This window comes from Lissotriton vulgaris, chromosome 5 (genome assembly GCF_964263255.1).
Source record: "Lissotriton vulgaris chromosome 5, aLisVul1.2, whole genome shotgun sequence".
Classification (NCBI taxonomy): domain Eukaryota; kingdom Metazoa; phylum Chordata; class Amphibia; order Caudata; family Salamandridae; genus Lissotriton; species Lissotriton vulgaris.
In genome coordinates, this window is record NC_141693.1 from 1,632,612,888 (window position 1) to 1,632,634,550 (window position 21,663).

At 44.6% G+C, this 21,663-nt stretch overlaps 1 protein-coding gene across 1 annotated transcript in view; it reads left to right on the top strand.

The window, feature by feature from the left end:
* LOC147716871 (galactosylgalactosylxylosylprotein 3-beta-glucuronosyltransferase 1-like) overlaps positions 1–21,663 on the top strand; it is a 353,353-nt gene that overhangs the window by 122,860 nt on the left and 208,830 nt on the right. The window contains exon 3 of the mRNA XM_086920449.1: positions 7,676–7,969. Coding sequence (XP_086776575.1) covers positions 7,676–7,969 — 294 coding nt within the window. The remainder of the gene's footprint in view (positions 1–7,675; positions 7,970–21,663) is intronic.

Genomic DNA, 21,663 nt, shown 5'->3' on the forward strand with positions numbered 1-21,663 from the left:
ACTAGCGTGGCGATTGACATCCCTCCCTCACAAGACCTCTACGACAAACTCAGAACCTTCTTTCACCACAAAATCAAGAGCATTAACAACAACTTTGACGAAGACAACCAACACACTGAACCCTTACCAACCACCCGACACCCGAAGGCCAGCGATTGACAACTGGACAACCCTCACCACCAAAGACACACTGAAGACGATGAAGTGAATCCACTCCGGAGCCTCCACGGACCTCTGTCCCCACCAAATCTTCAATAGAGCTGCTGACAGCATTGCACCCATGCTCCGCCACACCGTCAACCGCTCCCTGGCGACCGCCTTGTTCCCCGACGACCGGAAACATACTGAGGTCAACCCCCACCTGAAGAAACCCTCGACGGACCCCACCGACCTCAAAATCTACTGACCCATCTCCCTGCTCCAGTTTCCTCTGAAATTCATTGAGAACGCCATCAACAGCCAACTTGCCACATTCATCGAAGAGCACAACATCCTCGACTCCTCCCAATCCGGCTTCTGAAAAAAAACACAGTACGGAAACAACCCTCTTTGCCGCAATAGATGACATCCACACCCTACTGAACAAAGGAGAAACAGTAGCCCTCATCCTCCTGGACCTCTCAGCAGCGTTCCACACAGTCTCCCATTGCACCCTAATACGCAGGTTCCATGACCCAGGAATCCAGGACAGGGCCCTCGACTGGATCTGCGTCTTCCACTCTGGCAGAATGCAGCGGGTCAGATTCCCCCCTTTCCTCTCGGCCTCTACACCAACCACCCGCGGAGTCCTTCAGGGGTCCTGCCTCAGCCCTACCCTCTTCAACGTTTACATGGCTGCGCTCTCCCCATCGTCAAAACCTGTAGACTCAACAACGTGTCATAGGCAGACGACACCCAACTCATCCTCTCCCTTTCCAACGAACCCAGACAGAACTTTCAAGAAGGCATGGAAGCCGTCGCAAAATGGATGAAAAACAGCTGCCTACAGCTAAACACCAACAAGACAGAAGTACTCATTATGGGCCCAAACCCCGACACCTGGTGGCCCCCCGCCCTCGGAAACGCACACGTAACCTGGGAATCATCCTGGACTCTGAGCTCAAAATGGACTGCCAGATTAACTCCGTCCCGTCCTCCTACTTACACACCCTACGCCTCCTACCTAAGACCTTCAAATGGATTCCCCTTGAACACAGAAAGACCATCACTCACGCCCTGTTCAACAGCAGACTCGACTACGGCAACGCACTCTATGCCAGAATAAACAAAAAACAAATCTGCAAGATACAGAACATCCAGAACTCCGCAGCAAGACTGGTCCTCAACCTGTCAAGATACTGCCACATCTCCCAGCACTGGCGCACACTCCACTAGCTCCCCATCGAGGCAAGAATCACCTTCAAGATGCTCACCCAGGCACACAAGGCCCTCCACGATGTTGGACCAGCATACCTGAACAGCCGACTCAAATTCCACACACCCCAAAGGACCCTACAATCAGCCCAGCTATCCTATGCCCTGGTCCCACGCACCAGAAAAACCAGATCGGGAGGCCACTCCTTCTCCTTCCTCGCGGCAAAAGCCTAGACAGACAACAGCGCTTCCCATCTTCGCAAGAAACCTCAAAAATTGGCTCTTCGACGAACCCCCTCCTTGATGGACTGGAACCTGCACCCTCCCACCCCCAGTGACTTGAAACCCGGGTAAATAGTCACACTTAACAATTGCCTGATTGATTGATTGTGTCATATTTGTAAGCCACCTGTGTATTTGACTCCACAAGTAGATCAAAAATGTTTTGGACCAGGACTGAGTAATAGCTCATCACTAAAGATTCTGGGTTAATTTTAAGTATCTGACTGAAAATTGAGGGCTCTCCGTATTACCCCTGTGGGACTCCGCATCATTCCAAGATAAGGCTAACAAAAGCGAAGCTGAATTTGCTCATGCAAGGGTATGGAAAATGAGGGTTGACACAAGTCATTAACAGAGAACCACTCAGCCTCACATGGAATCTGAAACAATATCACAGCTGGATTTGGTACCACAGGAAAAAAAGGAACAACAATTGAATATATTTCTCAAATCCTGCACCGTACGATACTTTCGGTACATGCAGGTCTTGCCTTTGGGGTTCTACAAACCCATAAGTGGTGAGTTACATAATCTTTCAGGATGCCTAGGAAATCATGGAGTCAATCACAGGAGTAATCCAGCAATGGCTTTTGGGGCCAGATTATATTGCGGGAATCTCGGGTACTTAGCATTTGACTTCACTGTAATGCAGACTAGTTTAGCCCCTTGCATAAGTTTGATGTCTTTACCTGAAAACCTCCAGACTCGAAGTAACACTGTGTCTCACAACTCTGCGGGCAAATCGTCTTTTGACAACATTGTATATATTCGGATATCTGATGTCTTTCTAGCACGTTTGAAAACAATGTCCTCATCATGCATCTGGAATTATATTCCATTAGGGGTACAGTAATGGAACAATTCAGCTTGAACTTGACTTGTTGCTTCTAAAAACTGGGCTAGTCATTTGTTTATTACAACTCCTACAACTTAGTATCTTTGTCCTGAGAGAGGTAAGTTGAGAACTTCTACTGTTCTCACTGCTCTCACAGTCGAGCGGGTATGTCAGAAATGGGGGTCTCTAGTTGGCAAGGGCTTGCACCTTTGTCCAAGTATGGGGACCCTTCTTCATAGTCAGGATAAGAGAGTTACACTCCTAAAATAACTCCTGCTCACCCCCTTGGTGTAAAGCATTTGCACATAACCAACAGTAATACAGTGTAAGCACTACAAAAGGACTCCACACCAGTTTAGAAACATTTCCAATATTTTTATATACTTAAAACAAGACCAAAACAATAGAAACCCACAATACAGTACTTAAAAATATTTGGTTATCAAAATAACGTTGAAACACAGTTCCTTGATGTCGATAGGTCCGTCTGGGGCTATCACAGTGTCGTCGACCAAACAAATCCAAACAGTTCTGGCTGTCCGCTGCGTCGCGGCCCAGCTACGGTGTCGGGGAGACCCGCAAACAGTACCTTTCTGAAACGCAGGGCGTTCATGACCTCTCGTTGAGCTTCCAAAAACACGGCGTTCACAGGTGTCGGCTCTGGAAGTCGGCGCAGGAGTCGTCAGGGCCCTAAAAGTCACACGCGTTGCAGATCGAACTCATCTCTGGTGAAGTTAGAAGCACGGATAACGGCAGGCGTCCGGTGCTGTGGTGCGAAGTGAAGCGGTGCGGCGTGCGGTGCCCTCAGGTCACGGTGCGAGCAGCGGCTCGGTGGTGGCATCAGATGGCATCGTCGGTGAGACCAGGGTGGCGAAGTGAGATGAAGGCAGTGCTCGTCACGGTGCAGTCAGGTTGCGGTGCAAGCAGCGGCATCGTCGTTGCTGAAGCACTGTCGTCGGCTGACGAACTGGAGTCGATAGTACCGGCGTTGGTAGGCCAAGGCTGAAGTGTGGGATGAGGGCGGTGCGTCATGTAACTTTACGACGGTGCCCTCAAACCACGGTGCAAGCAGCAGCGTTGAGTCTGGCATGGAGCGTCGTCATCGGGGATACCACAGTGTCGTCGTGAAGCGGGGCGGTGCGGAGTGTGGTGCCCACAGGTCATGGTGCGAGAAGCGGCTAGGTGGCGGCACCAGAAGGTGTTGTCGGTGAGACCAGGGTCGCGGTGCGGCGGTGCCCTCTGCGGTGCCGTCATGACATGGAGTCGGCAGCAGTGTCGTAGATGGCATTGAGCTTGAAGTCTTTGCTGTTCCTGAGAATTCTTGAACAGGGGGCATGCTCCACCTCAAGCCCTTGGCGAAACTCACAAAAGTTGATCGCAGAAAGTTCCGTCCAGTCCTTTTACTGCTCAAAACAGAAGCAGCCACTGCAGGCCAACACAACTAAGCATTCAACAAAGTGGTAGTCCCTCCTCACAGGTTTTCCAGCTCTTCTTCTTGGCAGTCTTCTTGATCCAAAAGAGTTCTAAAGTTCTAAAATCCTTTGTCCTCTGAAGGCAGAGGGTCCTGTACCTAGTCCAAACCAGTTCTGGTAAGTATTGGAGCACTTTGTTTACAAGACTCCTGCTTTTTCGTTGACAGTGTAGGCCAGGGACATCAGAGGCACCACAGGAGGTGGGGCCAGCATTGTGGAAAACAGGCACAGCCCTATTCAGGTTGCAGGTGCTCCCCCTCGCACCACTCTACATGTATTCAGCCCTGTGCTGACTCACCCTGTCTCCTGGAGCCACCCCTGCCCCTGTCACTCATAAACTAGACATGCAATACACAACCTTGCAGAGGCAGGTTGGCTGGTTAGGCAAGAAAATCCCTACTTTCTAAAAGTGGTAATTTCAAACACAGAATGTTAAAACCAACTTCACTAAAAGATGTATTTTATCATTCTGAGTTCAGGCATACTAAGTTCGTTTTTCTACCATGTTCCCTGGGTCAGTTAGGATTATAAGATGTTATAATCAAACCGCCCATTCTGGCCTATGGGAACAGGTAGCCTTGCAATAGTGAAAAACGAAAATGTGTGTAATTCACTATCAGGACATGCCACACACACCAGGGCAGGTCCTACCATTCACATACGATTCACCCTGCCCACAGGGGTACCTTGGGCCTACCTTAGGGATGAAAAGGGAAGGTTTATGGACTGGCAAGTGGGTGCACTTGCCAAGTCGACATGGCAGTCCCAGACCGCGCACACAGGCTTTGCAATGGCAGGCCAGAGTTATACTTTAAGGCTGTTTGTGTGGGTGGCACCATCCAGCGATGTAGCCCACTAACAGTGTTTGATTCACAGGCCCTGGCACACTCAGTGCACGTTACTAGGGACTGACACATACATCAAACAGGCCGATAACATTGCATCACCAATCCATGACACATTTTACACAGAGAGCATATGCACTTTAGCACTGATCAGCAGTGGTAAAATGCCCAGAGTCCTAAAACCAACAACAGCAGGTCTGGAAAAAATAGGAGGAAGAAGCAAATAGTTTAGAGATAACCCGGCAAAAAGGGCCATCTCCAACAGGGTAGTACTTGTGTCAATGAGGAATGAGACAGGATTCCCATTACCTCAACATCCACGTATGGATCACACTGGTCTACGTCCAAGGTTGTGCCAAGTATGTAATCCTCCTCCCCTCTCAGGCCACGTCATTGCGACAGGTCTGAGCAGAAAGTGAAATAAACGCTGATTGTGTGAACTCTCCAAATGCAGAACTGCACAGACCAAATAATGTGCTCTCTGTCAGCACAATTTGTGGCAAGTGTGGGAGTTTGTACCACAATTAGGATTAGCGACTGATATGGAATGAGGGCCGTAGTCTTCACTGCTGTCTTTGTCCTTGCCCTCTAATTGTTGCCTCATTTTACTTTCACATTCTGATCTTACCCCCTACACTTGCGCTATTATGGATCAATACATACCCTTTGTGTGACTTTCATAAGGATAACTAAATACACAATGAAGGGTCACTCTCAAGTTTTAAAACCGCTACAGCTATTTTTTGTACTTGACTGTATGTCTCTGACAGTGCTTAGCATTACGAACTATTTACTGTTTTCATCTTATTTTTTTATAGTTGAATATCTTCTGTTTTATGTTTGTTCCTGGTCTGGAAATTAGGGGGCTCGTGCTGGATCCCAATGACGGAAGCTATTTTGGGCAAGATCTGGCCTACCCATGGCAATAGGCAAAATTTGTGCTGGTGCCATTTCCGAAACAGGGCCAAAATTCAGCACCACCCTCACGTTGTCTGCATTCCTCTTAATTTCTTTAACTGCCAGGCGCAAACAAAGGCCTGGTTTAAAGGGCAATCAGCCCTTCTTTTGTTCAAGTATCACCCTGGTAAGGAACTAACTGGGCGCTATCACCTAGACGCTAATGCGATGGAGGGAAGCAAGGCACACAGCATCACTTCACAGATACTTTAGGCTCTAAAGTTTAGAGAAACTATGACTTGGAGTCCAGGTCCTTCCCATGCAGCTGCTACTTGACCACAACACTCAGTCACCTCGCTGTTGCCGGGTTCTAAGTTAGGTTTTTATGGCAGGTGTGGGTGTACATGCAATAGTGTGTGAATGCTGTTGGTATGAAATGCTCTATGTAAAAGAATGGGAACCACACATTACCTTTATATTTATTTTGCCAGATTCACAACATATATGTGTATTGAGATGAAAATAAGTAGTACTTACCTGTCTCCACACCACCATGGCATCACTCCATCAGTACTCCTCTGCCAGGACACCGCCAGCACAACGAAAACATCTAAATTGGGCTTGGCGCAATCTTGCAACAGAGTACTGGTAGCCCTCAGAGAAGATCACCACAGCGGCGGGACACTGTCTATTCCTTTAACAGCTAAATATGATGGGCAGATGGCAATCCGTTTGACAGAGCACTTGGGACCACCGTGGCAGTGGGACGACAGTAATACAGCTACACTCTAAATCAGGCCTTGAGATTTAATCCATCACACAAATTCAACAAAGTTGGAAACTACCTCCCAAATTTTTTGCAACATTTATATCGATGATATAACTTTTGTTTTAAATTTCAGCCACTATTGTCTTCCTATTCAGGGAGGATACACAGTTGAGCTTAGTTTGATGCGAAGATTGCCTACTTGTTTGGCCAAACAGCGATGGGACTCCGAACAATACTTTATGTTTTAGCATGCTATTTAAAAATAAGGCACTTAAAAGTGAATGACTTAGACCATAGTGTTTGGCAAGAGAATCTACAGGGAACATTGGCATTTGAAGGTTGTTCCATTAGTTGGGGCAATTACGTACAAGTACTTTTGAATTATTTTAACAGTGCTATGATGTGGGTACCAAAGATGGATGTAAAAAATGCTCCTCGGTCATTCTGTTGAATGCTCTTGGTCAGTTTAACCACAGCTATGGAGAATATACATGCCTGCCCTTGGTACATGTAACTTTATAAAGGTCACTGCTATCTTAACGTATTGGACCAAGTTTGTTTGCCTATTATAACTAAATCAGACACATTAAAAGTTCCTCTATGCTGGATGGTGCTGAGCATAAGGACTTCTGTCCAAATGGAGCCCACTGAAATGCAAATCCAATTGGGTAGTAGGTCTGATATCATTATTCAAAAAAAAGATAGTAATTCAAAAAAGGTGGTCCCAGGATCTACGCTAATTTCTGCAAAAGGTGTCTGACTTATCTTGTGGTGTCTGTAGCACTTTCAAATACTTCTAGAGCTGCAATTGCACTGCAATTCGCTGTTAAAAGCTTACTCATAGAGTATGCCAAGAAGCCAGTTTAAGTTCATTTTCACCAAAAATGCTAAATGCTGTTTTTGTTGATACGTTTCAGTTGTATCTTACAACCTTGTTCACGACAGGTGTGTGTTTGTGCGCGTGCGTATGTGTGTGTGTGTAGTTAGATGTAGAAAATCTACAATATTTAATTGTTGATATTCTCGATATTTTGGCGTCTATATTGTGTCCTATCGATATTCGGGTGTCCATATTCAGGGTGCACATATCATGTGTGACCTCTAGGACATTGGGAGCTAGAAATACTACAGGAAAAGCTTTAGTGACAGTCACAGTAGTACTGAGCAACTAATTAATTGAATGTTTATTGTATGTACTGACTCTGATTGTATCTTCTTTCAGATGAGATACACTAAGAAGGTGTCTGTGTGGCCTGTGGGCCTCACAGGTGGTTTATCCTATCAGTCGGTCCATGTGAATGCTTCTGGAAAAGTGACAGGCTGGAAAGTAAGGTTTGCCCCAGAGAGGCCTTTTGCAATTGACATGGCGGGGTTTGCTATCAATCTCAACCTGATCCTAGAAAAGACCAACGCTTGCTTTCACTTGGGAATCCGACCTGGCTTCCAGGAATCTAGCATACTACAGGATCTCGCCACTTTAGACGACCTGGAACCAAAAGCTGACAACTGTACTAAGGTAAGAGTGTAACCATTGTCACCTGGCTGTGTAATTTCAAATACATTTACAAATGTTTTCCATATTCAGAGTAACAGCAGCATGTACTAAAAATAAGACGTTATTTCAAAGCCTCAGCTTTTGAAAAATGAAGCATTTCTGTTCCCCATCCCTCTATAGTAATTCGAAGATAAGATAAGATAAGAACAATATTTTAGCTTTTACAGAAACCTTGACTTTAGAGTGAGCTTGTACTTAACACCGGAGTGTTAAACAAACAGTAACTCTGGGCATTAAGATTTTGAGCCCTCGATTCAGCAGCAATTTTAAGGTCACAAGTTGACTCCATGGATCAGGGACTCTGTGATTCAATCCTGGGCCATTACAACAACACAATGCTTTTTGGAAGTCATAATTAAAGTTTTACACAATTGAACCAATTTACCTAAAGGTTGAGATTACAATGCTTTGTTAAAGTAAATGCTGCAAAGCTGATATGGGATTTAAGGGCCAGATGTAGGTCGGTCGGTAACGGCCGAAAATCAGTATTTTCGGCCGTTACCGACCGGTATTCAAGAATAGGCATGTAGGGGCACAATTTTACAGAGGGCCAGATGTAGGAGCCTTAATACCGGTCGGAAACGGACGATTTCGGCCGTTTCCGACCGGTATTTGGCTTTTGAGATGTAGGGGGCATTTTATTTACAGAATCGGTATATTTACCGATTCGCTAAATATACAGAATCGGTAAAATAACGAATCGGTAGATTTACCGATTCTGTAAATCAAGATGTAGGTGGCACTGTAATCAGTGCCACAGGCCCTTACCGAATCGTTATTTACCATGGAATAATATTCCATGGTAAATAACAAATTCCAGTGTACATGCACATCTGTGCATGTACACCTGTGCCATGTGGCAAACAGACATGCCCTATGAAACAGGGGTGCAACAGGGTGTCAAAGTGACACCCTGTCACCCTTGCAAAATCGGTAGTTTTACTGATTCTGTAATTACAGAATCGGTATTTGCCATTGATACCTCTGGGCTTCAAGGCCCATAGGAATCAATGGCAAATACCGATTCTGTAATTACAGAATCGGTAATTACCGAATCATACAGATTCGGTATTTTTACCAATTATTTTACCTACATAGCAATTACCGAATAGTGAATACCGAATCTGTAAAATTCGGTATTTATCATTCGGTAAATTTCTATTACCTACATCTAGGCCAGAATCGGTAAATCTCAGATGTAGGTGGGACTCTTCTGAGTCCCAAAGGCCCTACAAAATCGGTATTTTACCACACAATCCTAATGTGTGGTAAAATACCGAATTCAGGTGTGCATGCACATGTGTGCATGCACACCTGGCCATGTGACAGACAGACATGCCCTTGGGGCATGTCTGTGTGCCACAAGGCGCACATGCCTATTTGTGGGGTGCCAGAGGGTGTCAAAGTGACACCCCCTGCACCCTTGCAAAATTCGGTATTTACCGATTCTGTAAATACAGAATCGGTATTTCCCATTGATTCCTATGGGCTTCAAAGCCCATAGAAATCAATGGAAAATACCGATTCTGTATTTACAGAATCGGTAAATACCGATTGTTACAGATTCGGTATTTCCACATCTGGAAATACCTACATATCCACCCTTTAGATTTACCGATTTTTAATTACCGAATCGGTAAAATTCGGTAATTAAAAATCGGTAAATCTAATTTACCTACATCTGGCCCTTAATGTCCTTAATGACAAGGGGTAAAATAGAAAGCTTAGCTTCAGACTTTACAAACCCATTGAGCCCCTGCCCATTTTAAGGTTTCTCCATATTCTGCCAGCCGAGCTATTATTCTATTAAGTCTTACTTCTTATTAATTATCAACGCCATCATCATTATCTTAATTTTTATTTTGGAAATCAAAGTTTTCTATAAAAACGAAGACTTATTTAAAAGAACACACCATGCAAGTAATCAAAATACGAAATTCCTACATCATAAAGTGCGGGTGCTTGGAAAGAGAAACAATCATCAACATGTAAAACTTTGCTTCAGTCCGTACAGGCTATGAAATTGCACATGCAGCATGGCTGAAAGACTGATGAAACGGTTATAGACATTTGTATAGATAGATAGTATTTTCCTCAAAGCTCCCTTAAAAAACACAACAATATAAAAACAAATACATTCTGTGGATAACATTTGTAAATAGGTCAAAGCCAGCATGATGTGGGCAAAATTCATACCTTTAAGAAGGGGGACAATAAATGTGCGCCATAAATCATCATAAAGATCACAAAACATAATAAAATGGAGAATTTTCTGTTCAGAAACTATATCGCACCTACATAGCTCAAGATCTTTGAACGAAAACTATACTTTTAAAGAGCTCACTACTATGAAAGAATGACTGCATTTTGATGTTTGGGATTTATGGTTAAAGAGAGGGAACCAGATTTTGGGGTTAGCCCTTTTTCTTTTTATTGACTTTACGGAATCAACAATAGTCACATCTATAATCTTAGAAATATTTTGAATCAATAGATCTACACATGTATCTGAAAATTGATCACCCATTTCAATTGTGCGGATATGGGGTTAAAGACGTTATCAAGAAACTTTTATCTTAGAAATATTTAGAATCAATAGATCTTCACATGTATCTCAAAATTAATTACCCCTTTTCTTTATGCAGCTTTCTGGATAAACACTTTATCAAGAAACTTTTGTTGCTTGCTAGACGTGTCATTAGGTTTAGGGCATTAATTATTCTGATCAGCTGTGTTTAACTTTACAAACTCATCTGCTGCCCTGTCTACCTCTGGTCCATAAATCCACACATCTTAGACCCTCAAGGGCTACATTCTGTATCAGAATTACAAGTTGTGTGGTAATTATCACAGCCTCACAGATTTTCCTGAGAACTTCGGACAGATGAATGTGCCAAAATGTATCAGAGAAAAGGCCCAGAGAAACATGCAGAATTCAGTCTATTACACAGCGATTCCACATGTTATTCCCCTTTTACCTCATGAAAACTCGGAATAGAAGTTATTTACCACATGTGGTAAATATCTCACTCTGGGTTAATGGTGATAAATACCCCACCGTCTCCTGACAAACGTAACCAGTGGCGACTCCTCCGCTAAGGCAGAGGAGCATTGCCCCACTGCTTTTTGCAGTGAAAAGAAAGAAAATACAAAATGATAATAACAATAATATTATCATTTTATTTGTTCCTGCTGCAGCGTCTTGGTGGGTGGGGCAGGGCAGATCTGACCTGCTCTCAGAGCAACGGGAGGAGTGGTGAGCACTATGCAAGTGAGCATGAATGTTTTGTCGGCCCTGTTGGGCCAGCCAAACATTCATGCGCACTTACATAATGCCCAATTTATTCAAGCACACTTTGCATGTTCTCCACCCAGGCAGCATTACATCCTCAGTGGAGAACATGCCCAGGCTCCCATTCCTTGGCTGAGCGCTGAACCATGGTGCTCAGACCAATCACTGTGCTGCATTGCAGCATTGTCATTGGCTATGGGAAGCCTGGGAGTCTGAGTGCTTCCTGCTTCCTGTTTGCAGGGAAGCCAAGAAGAGGACTGTAAGTGATTTTTTTAAACCCCTCCCTCATCCCCCTCTTTGCTCCCTATCTTCCTTCCCCCTGTTCCCTCCTCGCCACCCCACTGTTGCTTCCTGGGAGCAGCCACCACTGCTTGTGACAAGGCCCTTAGTCGAGAATAATAATAATAATAATAATAATAATAATAATAATAAAAATCAGGATTTTCTCTTAAGCCTATTACTCCTCCAAGGCCTTCTATTAGGGTAGTATTTAATTTGTGTGCTTCCTCAAAATGTTTGTTTGAAAATTGGTAATTAGGTCTTCAAAGACATCTGGATACTTTTTATGGAAGGGGATTGTGTTTCTTAGTTAAACAGCAATATACCATGCTTAGCTATGGTGATCAAAGGCATGGAACAACCACTGACGTTTCAAAAAGAAGTGGATGAAAAGGCCAAAATGTCCCTCATGTACAGCTCCATCCATAGTGATTAGTTCCAGTTGTGTGGTGAACGTAAGGTTCTAAATCTGATCCAGAGACCATTTTTCCTCTTTGAACTTCTATGAGCCTCCCTTATAAACAATGTCTGTTTGGCATTTTGATATGGAACCCACTAAGAGTAAAGCTAAGTGATTCTCTACATAAGTATCAGACCAACTTCGTATTATTTTTGAAATATTTTTGTAGAGTGGTGACTCACATGTAATCATTGAGATTTAAAATGGCTGTTCGATTTTTATTAACATACATCCAATCTCGTAGCTTAGCAACTGACTTGGAATTATCTTGATTGAAATAAAGGAAGGGGAGTTTTTGTTGTTGTTATGCATTGTTTGTCTTTAATCTGATCGGAGAGGAAAACAGACCAACTGGCATGCATATTTGTCTTGCCATCACTCTCTTCCTTGTCAAGCATCTCAGAAATATAATGGATTTTCTTCAAGAACTCATCTGTCAATTCTTCCGGAGCATAGTCAAGGTCAGGGAGTTTTAGAGTAGAGTCTTTGAGCTTGGTAATAGCAACTGCATGTGCTAATTAATAACTTTAGGCAATGTCAATAACTTATTGCAAAAACTTCTGTTAATTTTGATGATTTGACTTCGACCACAGGTTTCATTGTCAAAATGCTGGAAGATAGACACAGCGGTTCTATGGGATGATCTTTCTGCACTGGTTGTACTAGGGTTGTGAGCAATATTATTAGCTGGAGTTTCCAAAAAATCAATTTTTTAGGTCGAGCATAGTCAGTGTGCATGTGCTGTCTGCGAGACATGCTGTATGTCTTCTTTGGGCTTCAAGCATGCCAATCAATTCCCATTCGTTCTTTAATGTGCCATTCAGAAATGCTTATTTTTTACTGTTTCATTGGTTGCATGTATCCCTCCCGTGGGTACCTGTTTCCCTCCAATAGCGACTGGCCCTATTGCATGTATGCGTTTGCAACTCTTTCTGCTCGTTTCGGCGCACTTTTCCTTTTATCTAGGTTGAGCCGCATGTGTAAACAAAGTTTTTTAATAATATACTTATGTAGCCCCCAGCGGCTTTTGTTTGATCATCACTTCATGTTTCATTTATTTTTTTCAAAGAGGTAGCATTTTGTATGTGCTTTTGGAGCAAACGCTGATTTTATTGGCCACTGGCATGATTGTTTTCAAAATGCCCTTTTAAAAATGTGATGGCCTAGGTTGTCGCTAGCAGAAACCGCTCACCACCACCATGTCCCCACCTCTGACCCACTTTTATTGCAGCCAGTTTCATGTTTTTTTAAAGCTTTTGCATTCACAGGAGGTCATCCTGCTCACCCCTCCATCACTTTCGATTAGCTGACGTGCTCCCCTTCTCAGCATGCCTCGTGCACCCATCTCCTCTCGGTGGCCCACTCATTCTCGTACATCCTCCCGTGGCCAGTGGCGGCTGGTGACATTTGAAATTGGTAGGGCGTAAAAGTTGCGGATGAGACGCGTTGGGAGTGAGCGAAGCGAGCGTGAACGTCATAAGAGGATGGGGGAGATTATCCAGAGAAAAAAGAGTGCAAATGGTGCATTTTAAAGACCATTTGACAAAGCAAAACGGTTTATAAAGCAATTGAGAAAGTGTAGACATACATACTATAGTTGACATCACCCGACAGGGCACAGGCCAATTGCTAAAACCGTAGTTAAACACTGCTCCGTGCATTCCGTCAGTCCCTCTTGAAAACTCGTTATTTTTAGAGCTGAACTAAGGCTACGATATTTTTTAATTTTTTTATTCATCATCTCAAACTACCTTTCAGCTGGGATATGCAAGTATCCAGTCTCTGAAAAATTAAAAGCTGGACAGACTAGAACAGAGACATTGCCAGGCATTCATTCTTTGCAAGGAAACTGATATTTTTGGACAACAAGGAGACTCTGAGATAAACGTTAACCTGTTAACCTCTTTGTGTGGCCATACCCTGGGGAGTACATGAAAAAGCCTCCAAACCCAAAAAACCTAGAAAGTAACACTAGTCTACAACCAAGTTTTAAAAAAATGCAACACAATTGTGATTATTCAGTCTTCCTATGCACAGACACATTACATTAAGAGCGGTTGGAATTGTTTTCACACTAGAACACGGCTGTAGGGCACTTCAATAATTAATAACAAATAGTAAATGTTACACCATGTAGCATGCGCTTTCATTGTGTGGTTTCTAGGTGCAGATGACAGGTGCTGCCGTGCTGCGTCTGTTCTGGGACCAGATCAGCAGTGGGACGCACCCACCACCAGATTGCATGGATGTGCACCCTTATTGGGTGAGTCAGGCACAGACCAGCTTAGCAGGGAGCACCAGCCCTCTCAGAAGTATAGGTTTTGCAGGAACACCACAGCGGTGTTATTTTACACAGAGATAATTCCAGCTGCAAGCAAGCAAAGTCTTCAGGTGGAATAACCGGGGAAAAACATGCAAAATTGGCACTTAAGTCCGATTTCCGAATATTATGCCCCAAAAACTCATAATTCATATTATTTCCCTGCACTCAGAATTAACGTGAACTCTGATAACAAGAATTATGAGGCAGGCAAATAGCAAAAAAATGGTTACGGGCCACTCGTAATGAGGACCTACAAAACACACAGACCATAGCGTATAGTAAGTACCCTTTTCAAACCATTATTCATCGTGTGAGGAAGGGACGTTATACTCTGTAAACATTCCTGCCCCTATAATGACTACAGTGTTTAACCTTTGATTACTTGTTTGTGCCGGCCGGGCTGTGCCATCATTTTGTAACTCGTGTAACGCAGTAAGCAATTTGTCAATTGTACATTTGTTTTTTAATGGGTGTCTGAAAAACTTCAGCGATCAAGTCACACAATCCACCCTAGCTCCCGTAAAAGCACATCATCACAATTAATTAAAATTCCCTCAAACAAGCTACAATAGTAATTATACGATAACGATGTTCATTTGCCATCATTTGCGACAACGTCACGCAGTCATCATCACTGTTGTGAGTCACAAAGCCTCGAAACCAATGATAATATTTATGCGTGCGTTGGCGTAGCACGCAGACTGTGTCACTGAGTCAAAGGTGTTTTCTGAAAATGTGCACAGAATCCTGGCAGTCATAGTTTTACCTCTTTTATTCTTGTTTTACACGGTCACTGTGGTACCTCTGTCTCTGGCCCCGACTGCAACTGCTGCCTTTCGGCCTGCAGGGTCAGCTCAGCATCACCATCCTCGTGCGCGCGGTAACTCAGCCAATCCTGGCGCAGCATAACATCACCACTGCGCCAGGATTGGCTAAAGAGCAGGGCTAATACTGCCTGTGTGACGGCTAGGGGAGGAGGAGGAGGAGGAAAGGGGCTATTGCGTGTGTGTGCATGCGTGAGGAAGTCATAAAAATTACTTGTCCTAAATGTGCACACTGCTGCTGCCCTCCCTGCCATGCTGCGCTGACAATAAATCAGTGAGTCACACGCTGCCAGCCTGCCACTCACTGCCGCAGGCCCGCCCCCACACCTTCCGCGATCGCGATAGCTATTCTTGTTGTGCGTTCTGCGCTGCGCGCATAATTTTACTTTTCAATTCGCAGGCAGTGTAATTGACAGCAGTGACGGTCGTCCATTTGGGTAGTGGGGCAACACCCCAATGCCCCCAATGGATGAACCGCCACTGCGAGCAACTTTCATGAGAAGCCCCAGCAGCAGGGGAAGCAAAAGCAGCATTTTGGGATGAAACCTGAGGAGTTGCCAACAGAGATCTGTGAATGTCCTATTCATTAAACTTAGAGGTAGTCAGGTAATTAATCACAACTCATTGGTGGAGTTATAGCTTGCTGACATGCTCTCTTTCCCAGCATTCCTCGTGCACCGTGTATGTGATGGCATTCAGCTAGACACAAACGCCCGCTCCATCTTCTTCCTGCGGACGCCCTCTCTCTGTTTCTCCCAAAGCCTCATGCATGACAACCCCCGCCGCCGCTGCCATGAACAACTTCCATGACAAGACCCGGCAGGGGCAGCATGGGGGGTGAAGCCTAAGGAGTTACCACAGGAGATATGTGAGTGTCCTATTCGTTAAACTGAGAGGTGGTCTGGCAATTAATTAATAAACTCATTGGTGGTGTTATCATTTACAGAGATATTTCTTTTACCTTAATCATCAATATACCTTGGCTTTGCTCAACTTCTGATTAAAGGGCTTCTCAGCGACAAAGGCTCCTTGTCCATACACAACTGCTCTGCAGTCTGAACACACCCAGCTCAGCCACCCTTAGTTGTACCCCGTACCACCTCCACGCACCCGGTTCTGCCACACTTAGTTTTACTCTTTACTGCCTTGTGCAACCCCACTCTACTACCCTTAGTTCTAATCCCCTGTCAGTCCTGAGCATGCCTTAAATTATTCCTTCCCTCTTCTGTCTGAAGCCCTAATCCCTCACCTCCCATGGACATTATGTTTGACTGCCTACAGTCCTAACTATTTACCTCCTTGTGCATTCCTAACCTTTACCAAAGTGTTGACACCCGGCTCTGTCGTCTGTACACACCCAATTCTTCCCCTTAGTTCTACCCTCTTACCCCCTGCAGACACATGTCTCTGCAATCTATAGTTGTAACCCCTCTTCAGCCTGTGCACGCCCATCTCCGTAATCTATAGTTTTAACCACTCTCCTGCCTGTGCACTCCTGCCTCTGCTGTTTGTAGTCCTGAAACCTTATCCTCCTGTGCAAACTCAATTCTGCAGTCTGTAGTCCTAAGCCCTTACCCACCATCCCACCCTCCACACTAGGGTTTGAACCCATAATCTGGATCCATTACCCACCTGTGCACTCTAGACTGTGTACCCATAGTCCAGATCTCCTATCCCCCTGTGCACACTAGGCTTTGCACCCGTAGTCCGAGTCCCTTACCCCCATGTGCATACTAGGCTTTGCGCCTGTAGCCTGGATCCCTTACTCTTTGCTGCCAGTAGTTCTACCATCTTACCTACCTTCTGACCCTGACGTATCATAAAAATCGCATAAGAAGCTGTACCTACCAATAGCCCCAATACCAATTACCAAATAACCAGTCAGTTGGCAATGAAGAAAGTTAAATTGTTTATTATACAAAATACTCTATAGAGAAGCCTCTCCAACCCTCACCTATCAGGTGTGTGGGGAAGACTGCTGGCTTACATTCAAAACAGCACATATATACTTTTAGTTCAGCACATGAAGTCACCGTAAATGGAAAAACACCACTTGGCTCTTGGGCTCCAAGGAAAGACCATATATGGCACACATGATTGGTTCAAAGCTTTACTAAATTATTACTGGAAAGGTCAGGAGGGGTGAATCCCTTTCGTCCTGGTGCCCAGGAGTGTAGGCACGGCACATCCAGGAATGCGCTTATCGCACCCAAAGCCAGATGCGACCTTGAGTCCCAGGACGGAGGGAGAACAGTTTACCTTCAGCTGCTCTCAGTAGCTCAAATGAACTGGGACCTGACAACCATTGAAGAGTAACACGTGATCACAGCTCGTGTCTGACACAGGAGAAGAAAAGATGGCGTCTGTATGGTTTCTCGGCCTACTCTATGAGCATAGAACAAACGGACAGAATTAACCCTTCTCTACTAGTTACAGCAGATGGAGGTTATGCAGTGTGCATGTTAAGCATAGAGAATATATAGATACATCGTGGATGCCCAGGCACTACACAACTGGATTAGCAACATGGTAGAGACGGTAGCGCCAGCAAAAAGGGTGACAGCGCAGAGAACTTCTCCCACGGCCCAATGGTTCTCTGATGATTTAAGAGTGGAAAAAAGAGCCTGCAAGAAACTCGAAAGACAATGGAGATTAAATTATTGCCCCCTAGAAAAAATACAATTTAGAGAGGCCACCAAGCTGTTTCACAAGCATATTAGGAAAGAAAAAAAGAGCTACTATGCCTCCGTTGTTCAACAGGCAGAGCATCCCAGCAAAGAAGTGTTTAAATTGGTTAAATCCTTTTTGAAACCCCACTGCATTGAAAGGGATATTCCCCCATCCATAGCGCTCTGTGATAAGATCTCTACCTACTTTGACAATAAAATACAGATGGTCTATGACTCCTTTGGCCCGCATAAACCTACGGCCAAGGAGGATAGAGAGAATGGGGACCGGCCTCCAGTCTCCTTAAGGAAATTTCAACTTATCCCGCTAGATGAGGCAAGGCAAGAGATAACCCGGTGTAAGTCAGGCTCCCCAGAGGACCCTTGTCCACCTAAACTGTGGGCACCTTTAGCGGATGCTATTGCACCTATGCTCCAACATATCTGGAATACTTCCATAGACACCGGGGAATTTCCAGAGAGTTGGAAGCATGCGACGCTCCTTCCACTGAAGAAGAAGCCAAACGGGGATGCGGAGGATTTAACTAACCTCCGTCCTATCTCTTTGCTGGCAGCCCCCGGGAAAATGCTGGAAAAACTAATTCATCGCCAGCTGAATGCCCATGTCGAATCTAATAACATCCTCCATGAGACTCAGTCCGGGTTTAGACCCGGCTTCAGCACAGAGACGGCGCTGATTGAGGTGGCTGATTCTCTGAGGTGGTCGTTAGATTCAGGAGACTCAGCTATGCTGATGCTCCTGGATCTCTCGGCCGTGTTTGATACGGTGGATCATGCTAGGATGATCCAACGTCTGGCAGACATCGGCCTACAAGATCAGGCACTCGGTTGGATGCAGTCCTACTTGTCAAACCGAACGCAGAGGGTCACTCTAGGCACTTGCGACTCAAAGCGTAAGCCGCTACGATGCGGGGTCCCGCAGGGATCCGCCCTTAGCCCCCTTTTGTTTAACGTTTATTTTGCCCCTCTTTTCTCTCTCATTGCCAACTGGGGAGTCACCGCAATATCTTATGCTGATGACACCCAGTTGGTTTTCCCCTATTCTGAGGTTACTGATGCGGCATTTGCAAACTTTAAGGGGTGCCTTCAGGATGTGGCTTCCTGGATGAATACTAACAAGCTGAAACTGAATCCGGGAAAAACGGAAGTGATCTTCTTTGGTAAAGGCAGTCACCCGCCAGCTGAGCTTTGGTGGCCAACTGAGATGGGTATTCCACCTTCCCCATCTCAGGGGGCAAAAAATCTGGGGGTCAAGTGGGATGAAAATCTCTCCTTTGTGCCCCAGATCCATCAAGTCACAGGCTGTTGCCTGAGCAAAATGAGGAATCTCCGTCCAGTCCTGAAACTTTTGCCTGAGTCTTGCCGGAAAACCGTGATCCATGCTACCATCACTTTAAGATTGGATTATGCTAATGGCCTGTATAGCGGTCTCCCGAAATACTTGGTTCAAAGGATGCAAACAGTGCAAAACGCGGCAGCCAGGCTGCTTAAGCATATCCCTTTTAAAGAGCACATCTCCCCCCATCTTCGGGCCTTACACTGGCTCCCGATTGCCAGTATAATAAAATTTAAAACTCTTACTCTGGCCTATAGGTCCCTCTACGGTACCTGTCCCAATTATTTGAGAGCCCGTCTGCCCAGATATACACAGTCCCGCTCCCTTCGTTCAAATGATCAGATGCTACTGAGTGTGCCGCGAGTGAAAAGGGCCAGATTGGGTGGCCGGACCTTTTCAGCCAACGTGACCCGTCTCTGGAATTCCCTACCTCCTGAGCTGCGAAAGGCCCAATCAGAAACAAGTTTTAGAAGACAGCTTAAGTCGTGGCTGTTCTCGGTGCCTCTCTAGGATGCAGACTCCCAGCTAGCTTTCCTGTTAAGCTCTCACAGCGCCGGGACGCCTCCTAGTTGAGGCAGCTGTTCGCGCTTTAGAAATATTAGTATTATTATTATTATTATGCTAACATAATATATATATATATGTCTGACACTTCTCATGCAGGGGAAATCTAATTGTTATCCCTCAACCCAGGGCACTGATGCTGCCTCTATCTAATCGTATCACTTTTCTTCCCTCTGGTTACATGGCTGCTAGCCCACTCACCCCTAAAAATCTACCACTCTCTCTACTCCACCAGCCCCCACCATACTGTTTCCTCTGTGCTAAGACTTGGGGCTGCTGCTTTGCTACCAGACCTCCTCCTTGGCAGACTTCTGCCAGGCTATGGTATTTTCTTTCCCATAGATGCCCTTAGATTACAAATGCATCTCAGGGTAATGCAGCTGTGCTTCTCACTGGATAAGGTTCTCTGGCCTCTTTCTGCTCTCTAGAGTTATGTTATTCACACTTGTTTAGCGTCCATTACCATTGTTATGGAGTCGCAGCACATGAAGTGGTTTGCATAGTATATGGAGGACTCCACTTCAGCACTCCTTGCTGGAACATCACAATAAAAAGTGATCAAGTTCGGCCTCCCTCCCTTCCCCCACTATGCATTTTAGCTCCACTCTTTTTTCTCCTTTTTAGGTTTCACCTGTGAAATCTATTTATTTTAATATATGTTAAGAGGAACTTATATCCCATCTTCACTTCTTATTGACCCATATGCTTGCCAGTTTCCTTTCCTACATTTCTATTGGCTGTAGCTTCCTTTGGGGGGTGTGCTTCTGTTATCACTATCTACATTTATCATGTTAAGGCTGGCATCCGACTTCCATTACCTTCCTGTTGATGATGGACTGCATTTTAAAACATCTTTTTGTGGCAGAACTCCTGTCTACATTTTTTTTGGTCTATGATACTTTTTATTTACTTTTTTTATTTAACTTTACCTACCTCTATGCATTTGTTCACATGTTGGCAAGGGACTCCTTCTTACTAATGTTTCCATAATTTAGCTGATGCATTTTGACACATCTTTTTATGGTAGCTATACTACATAACTTTTTTTGATTTTATGATAGTTTTATAATTTATTAGCGACTTTATTAATTTTCTGTGCTTGCACGCAATTGTTCGCGTGTTGGCAAAAGACTCCTAGTAACTAATATTTCCGTACCTTAGTTGATGCATTTCAACACATCTTTTTGTGGCAACGTTCCTGTCTACATTTATTTGGTTCGACAATACTTTTAATTCTTTATTTTGCCCTTTAATTAACTTTCCAAGCTGCAAGCATCTGTTCACATGTTGCCATTGGACTCCTTATAACAAATGTTTCCATACTTTAGGCCATGAATTTAACACTTCTTTCTTCTACATTTCTTTCGTTGTCCAATACTTTTAATATTATTTGTACTGTGTGTATAAGGTATATGTCTTTAAATTCTTTTGGGGCTCTGACTCCTAGATATTTACAGAAAACACGTTGGGCCACATTCACAAGGAGCTATCGCCAAATTAACTGCACTTTATCGCAGTTAAAGTCGAGATAAATTTACCCAAACATTCACAAGCAGGTGGTAACAGCCCACAGCACCAGTTTTGATGCGATAGCAGCCGCAAAAAACATCGCCACAGAGGACTCCCGCAAATATTGCTAATGAGATGCAGAGTAGGTGTTCCCGTGCACAAATCCGTGACAACACCACACCTCAACATTCACAACGACCAGACAGATCAGTGACAAGAACACAAAACACGCGATAAGGCGCGGTAGCAGCCGGAATTTTACACCTGCACCGACCTTGTTTAAAGTTGGATGGCAGCCTGCACAACAATAGGGAACACCGCCCAGGGCGTCATCGGAAGGGCAAAAGATGCCATGGAGCCACTCGTCATGCAGACCGGACC